Source organism: Vanessa atalanta, chromosome Z (genome assembly GCF_905147765.1).
Source record: "Vanessa atalanta chromosome Z, ilVanAtal1.2, whole genome shotgun sequence".
Classification (NCBI taxonomy): domain Eukaryota; kingdom Metazoa; phylum Arthropoda; class Insecta; order Lepidoptera; family Nymphalidae; genus Vanessa; species Vanessa atalanta.
Window position 1 is genome coordinate 13,989,196 of NC_061902.1, and position 17,770 is coordinate 14,006,965.

At 31.9% G+C, this 17,770-nt stretch overlaps 1 protein-coding gene across 1 annotated transcript; it reads left to right on the top strand.

Moving 5' to 3' along the window:
* The first annotated feature begins 642 nt into the window (after positions 1–642).
* Positions 643–6,168, top strand: LOC125075731 (PDF receptor). Its single transcript, XM_047687431.1, has 9 exons — positions 643–711; positions 760–763; positions 927–1,078; positions 4,191–4,294; positions 4,770–4,926; positions 5,082–5,311; positions 5,389–5,458; positions 5,807–5,892; positions 5,970–6,168. Exons 1-9 carry the CDS (start codon positions 643–645, stop codon positions 6,166–6,168), a joined length of 1,071 nt encoding a protein of 356 aa, XP_047543387.1.
* The last annotated feature ends 11,602 nt before the right edge of the window (positions 6,169–17,770 follow it).

A 17,770-nucleotide genomic window follows, 5' to 3' on the forward strand; every position in this document is an offset into this window, starting at 1 on the left:
ATATAAAGTAGACAAAATAAATTAAAGATTTATATTATACGTTAGATATCTCTTACAAAGGTCGATATGACCCAGTAGAAAACATGAATCTTAACCGATGATTGTGGGGTCAACCCTAGCTACCTTTACTATTTTTTACGTGCTCGACGGAGAAGAAAAATTCATGAAATTGTTTTTCCCCCAACCAAAATATAACATCATTATGGAATCATAGAGCATCTGTTTTCAAATTGTAACCGCTGACATAATTTTGGTGAAAACGCACTTAACTTAAACGCACTTGAGTCGGTAAACGCGAGTCTGTGTGTGACGATGACTATTGTGAATTCAGTTAAAATATTATCTTTTATTTATTCAATGATTATTTAATCGTTTTATATATTGTGACCGCGGTTCCAAGTATTCTATCCTACAAAGGGGAAGAAACCCACTGGCGAACAGTTATGTACATAGAATATAAACTCTAATAACTACACATATTTTATCGAGGTTTTTAGAAGGGTTTATTTCACTCAGCTGTTAGTACGTTTAAATCAAACATACGTCAATAAATTTAAACGTTTTCCACAATCCACCATCAACAGTAGCAAAGGAGTGTCCTGTAAATCATAAGCGTGTTTTCATATGCTTAATCCATACAAGATGATTGGAGCAGGGACATGGAATAAGTTCCAAACTATTATACTAAAGGCATTCCTCCATCGGCAATTCGTATGTAATGTAACAATCTAAGGTTACATATTGAGTATTTGTCTGCAGTTGAGTTAGTTGTGACGCTCTATTCTTCTCTCGCACTGGTGCTACGAACGACGAAATTGATAAATACTACAACAGGCAAAGGCTACCGATTAAGAATCTTTATGGGGAAATAAAGCTTTTGTCTCGTGAATCATTGCATGTTACTTTATTACGATATATACCCACAGAATTTGCTTATCGGCAATGCGGTCCTGAAGGTCTTTGGGAAGGTCGTCATGCCAATCAAGCCAACGCTAAAGGATGGACAAATTTTACACCGTGCTTTCCACCAGATCTACAGGCTCTAATCGCTGAAGTTTTCAATGAACATAACGTACAGGTAACCCTATATAAATCAGTTAACACATAGCTACCTATTTAAAGAAAATAATTTTTGTATTTCACAATATTCCGGTAACTATCGGAACGGTATGTAATTTGGATTCATGAAAAAATCAGCTAAAGTTTAAATTTTAAATGATACGAAAAATCCAACAAAGACGTCGTAAAAGACGCCTTAAATGAATACGAAAATTACAAAATTAATGTTAAAAATAAAAAAAATAATGTCAATTCAGTTTGAATATTTAAATATGAATTCCTAGGGAAGATTAAAACATAAATATATCTAATAAGCTTAAATCGGTCTTTTTTTAAATTTTGTCAATAAAAAATAAATATATATTAAGAGATCCCTAAATTTAAACGAGCTATTTTATTGTGACCAAATCAACTTGAAGCAATTATTGCGTCGTAAGAACTAAATTTAGATAGCTCCGTCCAGGACTTACGCTTGCGCGGGCAAGCTTTAAGCCTCACCTGATGCAACCCCCCTTTATGGAGTTACCACCCTTTACGATGCAATTTGTCACCTCTCCGGGATACAGTTCTCACCGGAACTTCATTGGCATCGCACGTGCCTATTTGTCGTTCTAAGTGTACTGTGTCGTGAGTTTTCGTGATTTAAACTATCGAAAATGGATGACTAATACGTCGTAAGTATATTCATATTTTAATCCTTTTCGATTTTATTTACATAGTTTTTATTATTATTTTTTATTCTTTTCATTTCATTTTGCAGTTTTGCGGACCAGCCGTGTAAGCGTTAAAGTCTTTATCAGGCGATTTCAAACAGATTTTTTTTTATACAAAATGGTAAATTCGTATATAATATCGGACTGAAGTGTCATATAAATATAATAATTTAATGACATATTATATTAATAAGTATTAAATCATAATTAATAAAATACGTTTATGTTTTTAACATCGATGTGTTTCAACTTAAAATATTAGCTAATAAAATAATTATTAACAATTTTTTAATAAAAAAATGATAAATATTAGATTAGTTTAGAGGATTTAAGCATTTGCATTTCATGAACATGAAATGAGATGAGAGTGAGATGCCAAGGTTTGCTCTATGTTTGCACATTGTCTTTCAAAACAATAATACCAACGAACATTGTTATGTTTACAAACTGATGTTTATGTGTGTAACTGACGTTCGTCTTTCGATTACTCCAATAAATACAAACTTTATGAATTTCAGTGTACAAGTGTGTGCGCAAATACAGGTGCTCTCCTTATTCCATCACTTTCGTCCAATGGGACGGTTAATCAGACAGAATTCAGGCGCAAGAACAAAGATTTTACGTGCTGTCCAAGGCACGTGTGCGGCGCATTTACACGCTTCTAACTTCCAGACTTCGGGCTGTTACTGAGAAGTTTTCAACCGAAAAACACAATAACTTTTTAAGCCACTAGAACATCAAGGCACGATAAAATAGATATTCAGACGAACTGATATCAAATATATACCATACGAAACCTCAAAATCTAAAACATTTTAATCAGTGTGTCATATACGGCTCGTATGTCCTACTGGGCCGAAATGTGGCAACTCACATTGATTTCACCATCAGTTCAAGGTTTATTAGTTAGCTATGGGAAGAGCTATGTTATACTTGCTCTTAAGGTATCTGTCAAAGAACCAAGTTTATCGACATAGCTCAAAGAAATATCGAGCTGTCTTGACAGAGGACGACGGGCCTTCGACGGGCCACAGACCATGTGTCTCCAAACGAAGTATGCATTATAGCTAGGCTAGTATATTCGTAAGGCAGTAGTCAGGACTTGGTGGAGGAGAGCTAAAGATCGAACTCAGTGGAGTGCCATGGGAGAAGCATATGTATAGATTGACATGGATGAGGATGGTGAAAGTGTATAACTACAATATTTCTATAGAATTGTTTGAATAACAATTTTTAATGTTATTTAGTTAAAACTATTTAAAATAAAATAAAATGAAGTAACTAACCTTAGTACACAATGCGCACTTAACTTTTACGATGACTTGCTTATGGGTGAATAATTGATAATATTTATATAATTTTGGATAATCAACTTATAAATATGTTTTTGCATATACGTGTTTGTAATTGTATCATCATTCATAACTATAATATAGTGTAATTTCTTTTGTTACAGAGATATGTCATCAGCTTTATGCACATAGCGTGCTTTTCGAAGTGCTTGAAGCACGTAGAGATTTCCTATAACTATTCCAGGGACACCGATTTGCAAGTGCGTTTAAAATAATGTGATATTGAATTTTAAATATTAATTTGAAATATATATTTTTATTTATTTTTTTCTTTCTTTTTTGTTGTTACCCTTTTTTCGTTCTACTTATTATACCATGTTCAAGTGAGCTTGACCTTTTTGACAGACGGGTTAGTGATGAGAAACAGAAAATTTAACATATATAACAGTCGATGGAACGATAGAATGCGTAATTCAAATTAGAATTTTAAAAAAAATTAAGTAATTTTTCTAAAAAGATTTATTATACCAGCTAAACAGACCCCAACCACTAGCCAAAGTCACCCCAACCAAAAGAACGTAACAAAAATTTAACAATGATCTTTAATAAAAATTTTTGTAATCGATATTTGTAGCAGTTACTGCCTGTTTTTTTATTCGCGTACCTTCCGTCCGACCGATGTAACATTGTACAAGCGTCTATTATTTTCAGTTTTTCTATTTAAATTTTACTTTGAAGCAATAATATATAATAAAAAAAGTCTTAAAATATTCGGATAACGCTTGAATCCTTAGGAACTTTTGTATTATATGTATTTTTTTAAAATATTTTTACAATTTCTAAAATCATTAAATTAAGAAAAAATATGTTCGTCATTGCAAAGTTATGTCAAAAAGTAAAAATTACATTTGTCAAAAATATGAAGCTATCTTGTGTCTAGCACACACACTAGCAAACGCACACAATACGATATAAAAATAAAAAACCCATGATATAATCACTGAGAACCTTAAGAAACACAATTTATTATTAATACTTTTTACTGTTATATTTGTGCATATGATTTTTTTTATAATTATTTAAAATTTAAATTGACAAGATTGTATTTTTCTATTGTCTTTTTCAGACTAAATTCCAAATAGCCGAGAATACACGAATCATTGAAATCATTGGTTATACTGTTTCTTTATTTACCATCCTCGCTTCCATCATCATCTTCTGCTACTTCAAGTAAGAAAATTATATATTTCATAAAATTATCACTTAATATTATAACGAAACATTTGCCTAGCCTAGCCTTGTATTCGAATATTTGTATTATTTATACGAACACGGATATGACAACCTATTTACTTCACTTGCATATATATGCCAAATTTATATGCTTTGGCATATTTATGCCAAATTACGTTTTGACCGAATGTTTGTTTTTGTTCACAAGTCGATTTTTAATTGCAGATCAAACACTTTTCTTTCATTCGTTGTTTTTAGGTACAAGCTAGTGTTTTGGAATATTTGCCTTATTTGTGTGTCCATATGTGGTTGACGTGTTCGTTTTATTTGCAAAAATACCAAATATGTGTTTAAATAAAACCAATCGCTCAATTAAAAGCACATTAATTACTACTTAAAATTCATACTTCATCAAATGTACATTGTGTAATTTTTCGATATTAAAGAATTGTTACTTTTTCTTTTGTTTTAGATCCCTGCTAAATAAAAGAGTCCAAATACATAAATGTTTATTTTTGGCAATGTTATTTCAAATTTTGGTTCATATGACTCTTTATTTAGATCAGGCTCTTTATCCTATAAATGATTCGTCAAATCGGCTTAACAATACTAAAGGAATTGACGGCACTGTAAGTATATATAATATCTTAATAATACTTTGAAATATTTTTAAAGCATTAGTATACCTTAACATTACATTGTGACATTTTAAATTTTAATATTTAAAAAATTTTAATTTCCGTCTTACTAGATCGAGTTGAAATTCAGAACTTTCATTTTTCAGCCCAATCTCTGCGAAGCTCTTTACGTTGTCATGGAGAGTAGTATTTCAGCGACATTCATGTGGATTCTCCTAGAGGGGATCTACTTGAATTTTTTAGTTTCGAAATATGCATTGCAATCCAATTTTGATTTGAAAATATATTTATACATCGGTTGGGGATTTCCATTTATTTTAACTCTAATCTGGGCGATTATTAACTTTATCTTCTATAAAGACGAAAAAATTAAAACGTAAGTTGATACATACATACGTTGATTCTCATAAATATTTATAATATATAGCAGTAAATGGTTTATTCCACTTTTAGATGCTGGTTCGGTTATAATTTGGCAGCTAGTTATTGGTGCCTCCAAGGACCCCGTCTAGCTATTATATTAGTAAGTATTTACCATGAAATTATCTAGAAATATATAAAATTTTAATACGAACTGAGTGATTATAATTCTATAATATGTATAAATTTCTCCATAATCTAGACGCTTAATTGTAAAGTTTCTAATCCTGAATTGTTGGGTTCAAATCCCAAGTGAATTAAAGTTATTGGGATAAATACATAAAGTTTTAGGTGCTTACTGTGCCTAAAATTTCTCAAGTAGTATCCATTGGCCTATGCGAGTGACGGAATAAAGAGTGAACCTGGATGTGTAATTTTTGAGGTTACCACCTAATAAAAGTATTGTTAAAAGAAAAAAATACTTATATTGAATTTATAATATTTCTTTCAGGTAAATGTTGTTATATTATGTAGAGTACTTAAGACAGTCATCGCTAAATTACGAGCTCATAAAACATCTGAAATAGAAAAAATAAAGTAAGCATTGGTCAATGAGTTGTTGGATTATGTCGAATTCGAAATTCATTCTAACAAAAAAAAAATGTCTCTTACAGGAAAGCGGTTAAAGCTGCACTTCTTTTACTCCCTTTGCTTGGAATCACTAATTTATTAACTACTTTTGATATACCTGTTTCAACGAATGTATCACTCTTCAGAGTTTGGTGTTACACTCGACAATTTATGAAATCTTTCCAAGGATTCTTTTTAAGTTTAATTTATTGTTTTTTCAATGGAGAGGTGAGATATATGTAGATATGCTATTTCTGATATTATTATTAAATTTTAAATAAAAATTAACCCTTGAGTGTATTAGGTCCGCACTGTCATCGGTCGCCGAATTAACAACAGGACAGCACGATACTTTCATAGGAATCAATTGTCGGTTAACACGAAACGACCAACGCCAAAGCGAAAAGCTGTCAAACCCTTACCGACTGTTTCCAGGTAAAAATACCCATTATTATTTAAAGCTATTTGTGCCCGCGACTTCGTGCGCGTTTAAATTTAACAAAAAAGTTATTATTGTAGCTTAAGTTACTACTTATTACATCAGCTATTTGCCAGTGAAAGTCCCGTCAAAATCGGTCCAGCCGTTCCAGAGATTAGCCTGAACAAACAGACAGACAGACAGAAAAAATTGGAAAAATATTGTTGTTTTGTTATAGGTACCGTGTATACATGCCTATGCATTTAGTAAAAAGCGGTTATTTTAATATTACAAACAGAAACTCCAATTTTATTATATGTATATAATAGTAGTATACGCCCGCGGCTTCGGCTCGAGTTTTAAGGGCTGGTCGTTGGTTAATGAAGTTACTTTAAAAAATCAAGTCTAAATATATTAAAATAACCCTAAACTTGGTCTTGTGCTTAGGTACAATAATGCTACATGACGCTATTTTGTATATCAATTATACATGGATGGTTGTACGTTGGACTCTATAGGTGGTGCAGCGGTCTGACAAAATCATTTAAAAAAAAACTTATTACACTCAGCTATTCAATATATTTTTCATTTTTTGCAGCGAGGTTCCTCAGGTTGGATCCCAGTTTGATTCAAATGAACCAAGTTCATCAAAAGCAGGGTAAGTGTAAAAATCATTTCTAAGTTTATTGTGAAGCGATAAATTACAGACAGCGCTTAATTGAATACCAGGCTTTATCGTACTATAAGCAAAATGTATCCGGATCATGTATCCCGATCTTCGTTAACTTAGTACAGTTTTACAAAATATTTAATTTAATTGAAAATAAACAATGGTCAGGATTGTCATTTAATAAATGTATGTATGTGTATAAAATAATGTTGCCTGACCGACTGACTGTCAAAGTACAGCCATAACTGATTCTAGAAAGCAATGACCATATGTTTATTTTAAAACATAAGCATCCGTTCAAAAAATGTTGTTCCTTAAGTTCCTTTTATTTTGACTTTAATGGGCGAATTGAGAGGGAAAACTTTGTACGAATTGTATCTATACGAAGTTGGAACGGACATCAAGTGTACTTACTTATAGGCGTATGCTTAATTTTAGAATATTTATATTTAAAACCATATAACTTCATATTAAATAAAAAACGGTTTTGAATTAAATAAAATACAAACACATTTTTTTAATTATTACAAGTTATAACATAAAATAATTTATTGATATGAAGTTAAATAGAATCGTAATTCTCTTTCTAGCATTCCAGTAAGAGTAGACGTGAATGTGGCAGGACCCTCTGGGCACAAAACTAACGTGTAAGTTACTTATATAACGAGTAACTATTTTTATTTAATGCATCCTGATCGGACGTAAAACTATGTCATAATCCGTTGTAAGATTGAAATTAACTGTGTAATAAGTAAAATTATTCTGATAATAGTTTTTAATCCAATCAATTACTAAACAGTTTAACATTTGCTATTTTTTTACGCATTAATTGGCAACTAATTATTATTATTGATTTTCAAATATTGTTAACTATGGAAGAATATATATATTCACAGAAAACAAAAATAAATATTATAAACAACGATTTTAGGGTGGAATCTGTACACCCATAATAATATCCGTACTGTACTGTATTGTAGCCCAGGGATTGATACTTTCACTGATAATATCTCGAATCCCTTTGACTAGGGTTCGAAGGCTATGGTACTTACTAACTTTATTAATATCAGCTACAAAAATATTTCGAACGTTAAATATATTGCACAGCGATCTTATTTATAATTAGTTGCATATTTTTAGTTAATTATTAATGTATAGTAATTTCTAGTGTCTTTGTTATTTACGTATTTCATTTTTTTTTTTTTTTTATTAGTAATTGAGTTGTATGCGATGAAATTCATTGTGTGCGAATATAAAATGCGAATGAATGATTGTTTATTATTTGAGAACATCTTTGTAAAATCAAGCTTTTATTATATGCGAATTGTATTTATATATTTACGCTATATACATTACGCTAATCCATGCCTGCCTTGCGATGTCTATAGTTGACGTTATCATATTATAATATGTCATTTCTTTGCATATAAATAAATGTAAACGCGTTTAATTTCAATAATATCTCTTTCAGAAAAAACAAGCCCAAACGAATTGGAAGATCATTTGCATCCGAAGAAACATCGTTTACGGATGTCACGTCAAATAAATAAAAAAACAAAATTATAATAGGGATCACAAATAAATATACAGAAAATATTATACGTGAGAGAGTTAGTTAGCAAATGTTTATACTTAATCTTTATAGTATATCGTTGAAATGTTTGTTGGTTCGGATTGGATCTGAACCATTTTAGCCCAACGACTACGTATTTAAGAGCACTTGGTGCACTTTTAAATGTTTATGTAAGTACGTTTCTAGCATATATTTTTGTTAATAAGTTTAGAATAAGTGTAGTGTAAATTTGTTATTGATTGACAAAGTCAATTAGATAGTAAAGAATTGTTATATTCAAGTCAATTTTACGAATATATTAGCAGTCCGTGTCAAATTTAGTACGATAATTTCATGTTAATTGGTGTTAGATTCAGATATTTCATATTGTGTGAGTGGTATTTCGCTAATATCATGTTTTCAAACCAATGTTTGTCTTAAAACTGAGCGAGGATGCCATAAATATTTTGTATCCTGGTAAATCAATCACTCCTTCTAAATTGGTTCTTAACTGTCATATCGTATCACGTTGAGGCGTCGTTTGCAGCGGATGTGTACAGACATTTGACGCAATGTCGTCAGATTAATTCGTTTATATAGAACCCGATCTCTCGAGCTCCGTAAACAAACGATAAACAGTTTTCTATTTGATGGAATGGTACGTTAATGGTTGCTGTCTTACTCTTTAAAAAAAAAGCGTGAATCTTCTGCGGTGCCTTTTAACATGATATGGCCTCCTATGAGATCATACTTCAGCTCATTGCGTTGTCGGTGGATATGAGAGCGTTTTTGCTCATTGCACTACGAATTTAAGTTACGTTTGTGCGTGACGTTACTAACCGGGGTCGTTTTCTTTGATGAAAATGACGAAAGTGTGAATTAGTTATTAGTTCAAATCACCATTCGGAGGGAACACTTTACACGATTCATGCTTATATGCATAATGTGCATCGAATCGTTACGGAAGAATCATTTTTGTATCATATTTATCAGAAACAGCTTATATCGGAAAATGACAGGATTTAAATATGTAGGTCAATACAATATCCTATCGCCTTGTTTTTAAGGGGCATTTTACGTGGGTCAACGTCACGCACATACAATAAACCTAGTGGGCCATTCTTACGTAAGATGATTTAGAGGTAGAAGGGTAGAAAGAAGGTCGACCGTGATTTACTTTTTCTTATATAAATGTTTGGGAGGAAAAGTCTTGATAGTTCTTAAATAAGATCGCCAAAATACGCAAAGTTAAGATTTAGTTTGGCGCTAGCGCCGAGGTTTGACCTATTTCCATAGCTATGTACCCGCGCTGCCGACACTGTGCCTTCCGGGAACTTCTCGCTCCTGAACTAGGCGTCGTTTATGACACTCGTTATTGCGTTGATGATTTAATGCTGCAATTAAGAATTATTAAAATATGTGAACTTCTTTTGATGATTAACACACATCAATAAAAGAAAATTTTAATGTCGTTATTGTGTTTTAATCATGACCTCCGTGTCGAACGCCGATTTACAAAACCAATCAAGCCTATATTATTTTTTCCTTTAGATGCTTACGTAATAAGTAAGAAGGAGGTGTAGGGTTCTTCTTCGGGGAGAGAAGGTCACAGACTAGTAAAAATTACATAATAAATTAATGGCCCCGTGAGAACGCAACTCTACTCCGCCAAATAATAAGTTTTCGAACACCCTTAGAGAGAATCGTATCAATAAACTTTACTAGGGTACAACTACATAGGCCGGAAGATTATAAGCGTGATAATTATATTTTGCATAAAAATATTATAAGTACAGGAAAAATAAATAAAGGGCTCCAGGGTCAATTAATAGTATTTGCATTCGAACTGTTTCTACACGTTTAAAAGTTACGGAAAATATATATATTCGTGTTCGTGTTGAAGAATAGGTAATACTTCTATTATTAATCACTACCAAAAAACGGAGCAGTTTTAAATTTTTATATATCTTTTCAAAGTTGCGGGGTCCCACAACCAAATCCAAAGACTGAAACGGGGATTTACCTTAATGTCATTTGGATATAAGATAACGCCTGTCTCATACAGTTCTCATATTGATTGACGTTAACGTTTTTTATACCTGCGAATCGTGAGTGAACTGCTTATTACAAAAATATATTTTCAAACCGGACTGATAGCGTGTGTACAAAAGTTTTAGAATTTAAAATAATTTACGCAAAATATGGAAAAGAACTACTTAACAAAATTATATTTTGAAGAGTGTCGACATTATATTTTAGATAAATGATATGAATTATGAGATTATTCCAATTTGTATTTGAGGAATATTTAAGGCCTTTTTAAAAGATAAGATTATTACAACTCAAAGGTGTATGAATACTTATTTAATAAACAATACAATCCCTGGTATTTTATAACCATATTAAAACTATAATGTATGTTATAATATATTTTATTTATTTATTGGGAAACAAACAGCATATACACATCATAATAGTTTTCACATATAAAAAATAATTACATAAGCCAACAAAGTTTCCACTTTTGCACAGTGTCATGGAGTGAACATAGAAAAAAAAAAAAAAAAACTTATAATTATCAGAATTTAACATTTTACAATTCAAAGTGAATTTAAGAATAGGAAAGAAAAACAAACATCTTAAATGTAAAAAAATAATATTAACTACATGAGCTTTTTCAAAGAACGAGAAAACTTTAAAATACCGTCATTAAAAATATCAACACTGTTAAACAATGTGTTATAGTTAGTACAAGCTCTTACGAGAAAACGATTTTTTGCATAATTTCTTTTACATAATGGTACAGAGAAGATATGTTTACATCGTATAGAAGAAATAGAACACTTAAAAAATATGTTATTTAATAAATATGTTGAGTCTATAAGATTATTAATGATTTTATATAGGAAAATTTGATCCCTATATACCCTGCGGTTCTCAAGTGACATAATGTTTAGACTTTTGACAGAGTTGTCCCCAAATTTGTATGTCATTCTTTTAAGAAACTTGTTTTGGACGCTTTCTATTGCCAAAATATACTTAGAATATTGCGGATTCCAAACAGTGGAAGCGTATTCCAAATGAGACCTAACATAAGAGTTGTATAAGATATTGTAAGTGTGTATGTTCTTGAAATCGCTTCCTTGACGAAATATGAACCCCAGCATACTGTAAGCTTTGGCTGTTATTTTATTTATATGTTGATCAAATATATATATATATATATATATATATTTTAGTACTTATATTATTATTAAATTTCGTTAACTTTTACTAGTCTAAACAAATGTTTATATACCAGAGTAATGTTTAAGCCGAAATATGTGTACAAACGTTTTAATAGTCTTTTCCTTTTTTTTTCTTTTGCTCATTTTTCGTTTTATCTTTTTTTCACTTTTGTTGTTGTAGCAAGCAATTGTAATTAATAGTTTAATTAGCATGTAGTGTTTGCTTTTAAATGATTTCACATAATCTATGGATGTATATACCTAATTGTGTATTTATGTAAGAATGACAAATGTAAAAATCGCTAGCGAACCTAATAAATAAATAAATAATTCTATTTTTGTATGGTATAGGTTTTTGGCCGAGCATATAGGCCACCTGATGGTGAGTGGTCACCACCGCCAATAGACATAGGCGCTGTAAGAAATATTAACCGTTCCTTACAACAATACTAAGTATTGTTGTTTGGCGGTAGAATATCTGATGAGTGGGCGGTATCTACCCAGACGGGATTGCACAGAGTACCAAGTATCTATAATCGTTTAACCTTCAAAATATTTTTTGCATGATGATAGATTCTTTTAGATTTAAGATACTTTACTCTTAATGAAATGGGTATATTAAAACTGAGAATATAATGTAGGTAGGTAGCATTTAAAATAAATTATGTAAATATATTTGTATCATAGGTAAATATTTTTAGTATGTGTATTTTATATGTCACAATGTGAAATTTCGCATTATTGTCCGTGGATAGATATATTTTATAACGTATGAACTCGATGTTTTGAAAAATAAATATTTAAAAAAATGTACGTTGTCTTTTTTTTATTATAAATAGTTTTATACATTAAGTGCCACAATCTTTACAATTTATATCAAATCATCATCCTCCTGGCCTTATCCTAATTTTACTTGGGGTCGGCGCTGCTTGTCTTCTTCTTCCACACTTCTCTGTTGAACGTCATCTCACAAGTAACATTATTTCTAACCACATCGTCTTTCATACAATCTATCCATCTTTTCTTTGATCGTCCCCTACCTCAATATCCATCCACATCCATTCTCAAAACCTTTCAAATATGGTCCTCATTCTTCCGCATAATAAGCCGGTATCCAGATAGCTTCTCGGTTACCGGTGCCAAACTTTCAAGCTTCCTTGTGTACACATTCCTTACTTTATTCATTCGCCTTACTCTATCCATTCGTATCAAGTAGCGTCAAATTAAATATCACTTATCGGTATTGACACAAGGAAACATTCCAATAATAAAAAAAAAATAAAAAGAAATTAAAAATAGAATTTCAATAGAACATTTAAAATAACTACTAAATTGACTAAACGGCGCAAGAGCGGACGCGATAGTTGTATTCGCGCACATACCGACCTCGACCCTCAATAAGTAGTAGTAATTAGTAATCCCTGGTCCATCAGGAGTTTCTTTTCCTCCTCTGTATGGACCAGATATAGTTTTGGTTTAGTCGGATGGTATGTATGCTGCTGTATGATGCTACGGCAGACCTCGATAATGGCGTATGCGACGTCCAGAGGGTTTCGGTGCGTAAAGGATAACTCACGGGTGATGTTTGTTGTCAGGCTTGGCCGGCAGTACCACATTTCGAATAGATTTTCTCTGTCAATATAAGGCATCTGGTTGATACCTTCGATGAGGACCACCTCGCTAGCTCCGGTCAACTGTGCCAAAGTCAAAGTCAAAGTCAAAAATCTTTATTCAATATAGAAGTGTTTGCACTTGCTTATTGATTGTCAAAAATCTACCACCGGTTCGGAATTTAGCACCTCGGACCTGAGAAGAACCGGCGAAAGAAACTCAGCGGGATATATTTTTTTTTTTTATTTTTTTTAACCATTTTCCATGTAGGTACAATGATAAGTATATATTAGTTGTTTGAAACAGCCTGGAGGCGATCATTTCATTCCCAAGGTGTGCAGTCAACTAAAAAGTCATTAGTGTTGTAATATCCTTTAGCACACAAACGCTCTTTAACGACTCTTTTGAATTTTATAATTGAATAATTTTGAACGTTTTCTGGGATCCTGTTGTAAAAACGTATACATTGCCCCAAAAAAGAGTTACTAACCCTGTGTAATCGGGTACTTGGAGTAACAAGTTTATTCTTGTTCCTAGTGTTAATAGAATGTACGTCACAATTTCTGGGAAAATCATTTATGTTTTTGCGTACATACATAACATTATCAAAAACAAATTGAGAAGCGACAGTCATTATTTTAATTTCTTTAAATTTACCTCTTAACGAATCTTTTGGAACCAGGTTATAAATTGCACGAATAGCCCTCTTCTGCAGTACAAAAATAGTATTAATGTCAGCTGCATTACCCCAGAGTAGGATGCCATACGACATTATACTATGGAAATAACTGAAGTACACAAGGCGTGCCGTATCCACATCAGTCAAAAGTCTAATTTTTTTTACCGCATAGGCTGCAGAGCTAAGTCTATTCGCCAATTTATTTATATGGGGGCCCCATTGGAGCTTAGAGTCTATTGTCATACCAAGGAACTCTGTTGATTCTAAAACATCTAATGCTTCCCCGTTTAAACGTACACTCGTTTTGACACATCTTACATTGGGAGTAGTGAATTTAATACATTTAGTCTTTTTACTATTTAACATTAAATTATTAACACTAAACCAATTTACTATTTCAGAGAGAGTATTGTTCACATCGTCATATATTGAAAGACGTCTTTTTATTTTAAAAATTAAAGAAGTATCATCAGCAAACAATACTATCTCGAGTTTATCACCTAGGAGATGTGGCAGGTCATTTATATAAACAAGGAAGAGAAATGGTCCAAGAATTGATCCTTGAGGGACCCCCACAGTAACTGGAGACCCGGGAGATCTCTTTCCATTTACATCAACCCTCTGAATGCGATTGCTCAGATACGAAATCAGAAGACTGAGTGCAGTGTCCCTAATTCCATAATGACGTAGCTTCCTGACCAAAGTTTCGTGTTGCACACAATCAAAGGCCTTAGATAAATCACAAAATATCCCTAAGGCATCCTGTGACTCCTCCCAGGCCCTGTAAAGGCCGCCATTACTATGGCTCCGAAGACGTCTCTCTTGACGATCAATTCCCGAAGAGTATGTGGGAGAGCCTGTAACCTTTGCCTAAGAGTGGTACCAGTGGCCCGGGTCTGGGTTTGCTGGGAAATCGACACCGGATTTGTAGTTTGAGTTTTGTGATGTGAATCTTTGTGGTGTGGTCTGTGCTAGTGAGGGTGTTGTGTTTTGAATTTATGGTTGTGGGAGGGTTAAAGATGGCGCAGCGGACGAACTATTTCTTTTTGCGCCTACTAATAAATCGGAGAAGAGGTTATATTGTAATAGTATCTAGTGGCCTGTGGTTCAGGTAGGCAACCCAATCGCAATATAGCAATGTACATAATATTACCTAACATATAAAATTTGTCAACGGCAAACAACAGATGAGAGTATAACAAACAACAAACAAATGAAAATGAAGTGAAATTAATTCTTGGCTACACCTCTAGAGTTTAGTATAGTAAGCATATTTTCTTGATACTTGTATAAATAGAACTTATACTGAAAGATTATTAACGATATATAATAAATCTGCCTTGGACAGTAATCACCAGGATTCCAGATTAGGTATAACATCGACACTTTCGCGACATTAAAATCCCGAAACATTAATGCCGCCCTATCATCCTTAGGTCTACGAGACATATGAATTAGACGGTTGGGCAAACGCCTTGACGTACCAAGTGTGAAATATTTCTCAGATAATATTTTCATAACCGGGACCTCAAGAAACCACGAAATTGACACAATATTTAATATTTTTTTTTAAAAAAAACGGTGTGTGCAGTATTAAATTTAGAACCGCATACTATTTCCTTATTTAAAACCCCAAGAAACTACGAAACACTCACGCTTTTCGAATAGTATGTCAACCTTCGTCCGCCATTTTTTTCGTTACCATTTTGGTATTCCACGCATTTTACTCGACAAAATATTGCAAACAAAGTGAAATATTAAAAACATATATTTACCTTCGGATTTTTATAAATGCAAACAAAATGCAAGACGACGACTTCTTCTCTCTTTCTCATCTCTCACAGGACTTTTCCTAAAGAAAATCGGTAATTAAATTTGTTTTTTATACAAAATTTATTTAATTTTCACCTATATGGTAATTTTTACAGGCTTATTCCTAGTTCTCGTTATATCTAAATAACTTTTATTTGTACACGGTCCAATTATTCAATCCCTGCAATTAAAAAAAAATGAAATACTTTTATGACACATAATACATTTATTTGTAAAAATGATATCTTTGAACATTTATTTCAGTTAAACATATTTAGGAAGAGCTCATAACTCATTCCGCGCTCGACGGTGATTATAAACATCCTGAGAAATGTGTCGGAAAATATGCCATTTATATATCCACCAAGCATGGTGGAATAAGCTCCAAATGATCACCTCAAAAGAAGAGGCCTTAGCCCAGTTGTGGGACATTTGCAGGCATTTACTTTAATATCTAATATACATAATATATATGGGAATTGTTTCAATAATTCCATTTTTAATTATTTACCTACTTGTATTATTCATTTTTGCCTATTATGCTTAATTAAGTTTGCCACCTTCTCCTAGAAAAGGCGAGGAGTCTGCTGGACACTGCTGTCATTAGATATTTATTATTAAATTATAATAATTTCAAAAGATACGCTTACTAGGACACTAAACACAGACATTTAACGGATACTCCTCAGGATAATAATACAGTACAGATTATAATACGCAAATACGTAAACAATAATGACGATCCAGGATTGTCGTTTGGAATTGAATCGAGCTTGACCCTGATAATAATTATCAAATTCACTATAAGATTTATTAAGGAAGAACTAAGATGCTTTAGGGGGTTTTGAGCTTCTTAGGCCTTTCACCTGAATCCGACACTGATTTTGTAAATATAGACATCATATACCTTTACTCTACAATACTCTACATACAATTTATACAATGATCACTTACAAAATATTATCATCATTAAAATAATGTTAACCAGAATTGTGATAAAAACCTTCTCGAAAACATTATTTTATATATTATGTATTAAATCGAATAGTTTATATAAAATATGAGCACGAAGAGTTTGTGCAAATTTTCATATCAATCGATTGGGTGGCAATGGTTCCAAGTTCAGTAGCGAGATTGAACTCTCGGATAGAATTTGAATAAAAAAAGCAAACTATCTTTAAGCTTACAGCCATTCGGATCAATCATACTCCCAATCCAATTGTTTCGACAGGATATATAATATATAATAAATAGCCAGTTTAATTTTACATAACTTACAGTATAGTATAAATGTATTAAAAACAAATTACATCAATTGCCTAATAGACATTGAAAATTATTAAGTTTAACGTAAACCGATATATATTCCAATAGCCACCTGCGTTAACAATAGTGGAATATATATCAACCAATTGAGGTATATTATAAGATACCACTAAATAAGCGGCATAATATTATCACCAACAAAATAGCAACACTACCTCCTGTATTACAACATGGTACAAAAGTCTAATGTTTATATTGTATTGATAAATATCAATAAAATATAATCACCTCCAAGTAATGAGGTCATTACCCTCAAACATTACATAAGCAAATGTTACAAACTATTCGATCTTAAAATTTTAATCACACCCAATGAAGTTTGACTTCAAAATATCTTTTCTCATTTACAGACTTTTCCAAATAGTTTATTAATAATAATAATCATCATTTTTTGTAACATAATTTTAATGTTCGAATTCTGTATAACTAAAATGAGTGAGGTAGTCATTATATGTTATCACATAATAACATAAAATAATTGACATTTGAAATGTCAGTATAATTTCATTCATATTGAGTAAATAAATGATATTCAATAAATAAATAAATG

Coding starts and splice junctions, on each gene's coding strand:
- LOC125075731 (XM_047687431.1), top strand. CDS start 643: ATGATTGGAGCAGGGACATGGAATAAGTTCCAAACTATTATACTAAAG. Junction 4,295..4,769: donor ATCATCTTCTGCTACTTCAA/GTAAGAAAATTA, acceptor CTTTTGTTTTAG/ATCCCTGCTAAATAAAAGAG. Junction 5,459..5,806: donor CCCGTCTAGCTATTATATTA/GTAAGTATTTAC, acceptor TATTTCTTTCAG/GTAAATGTTGTTATATTATG.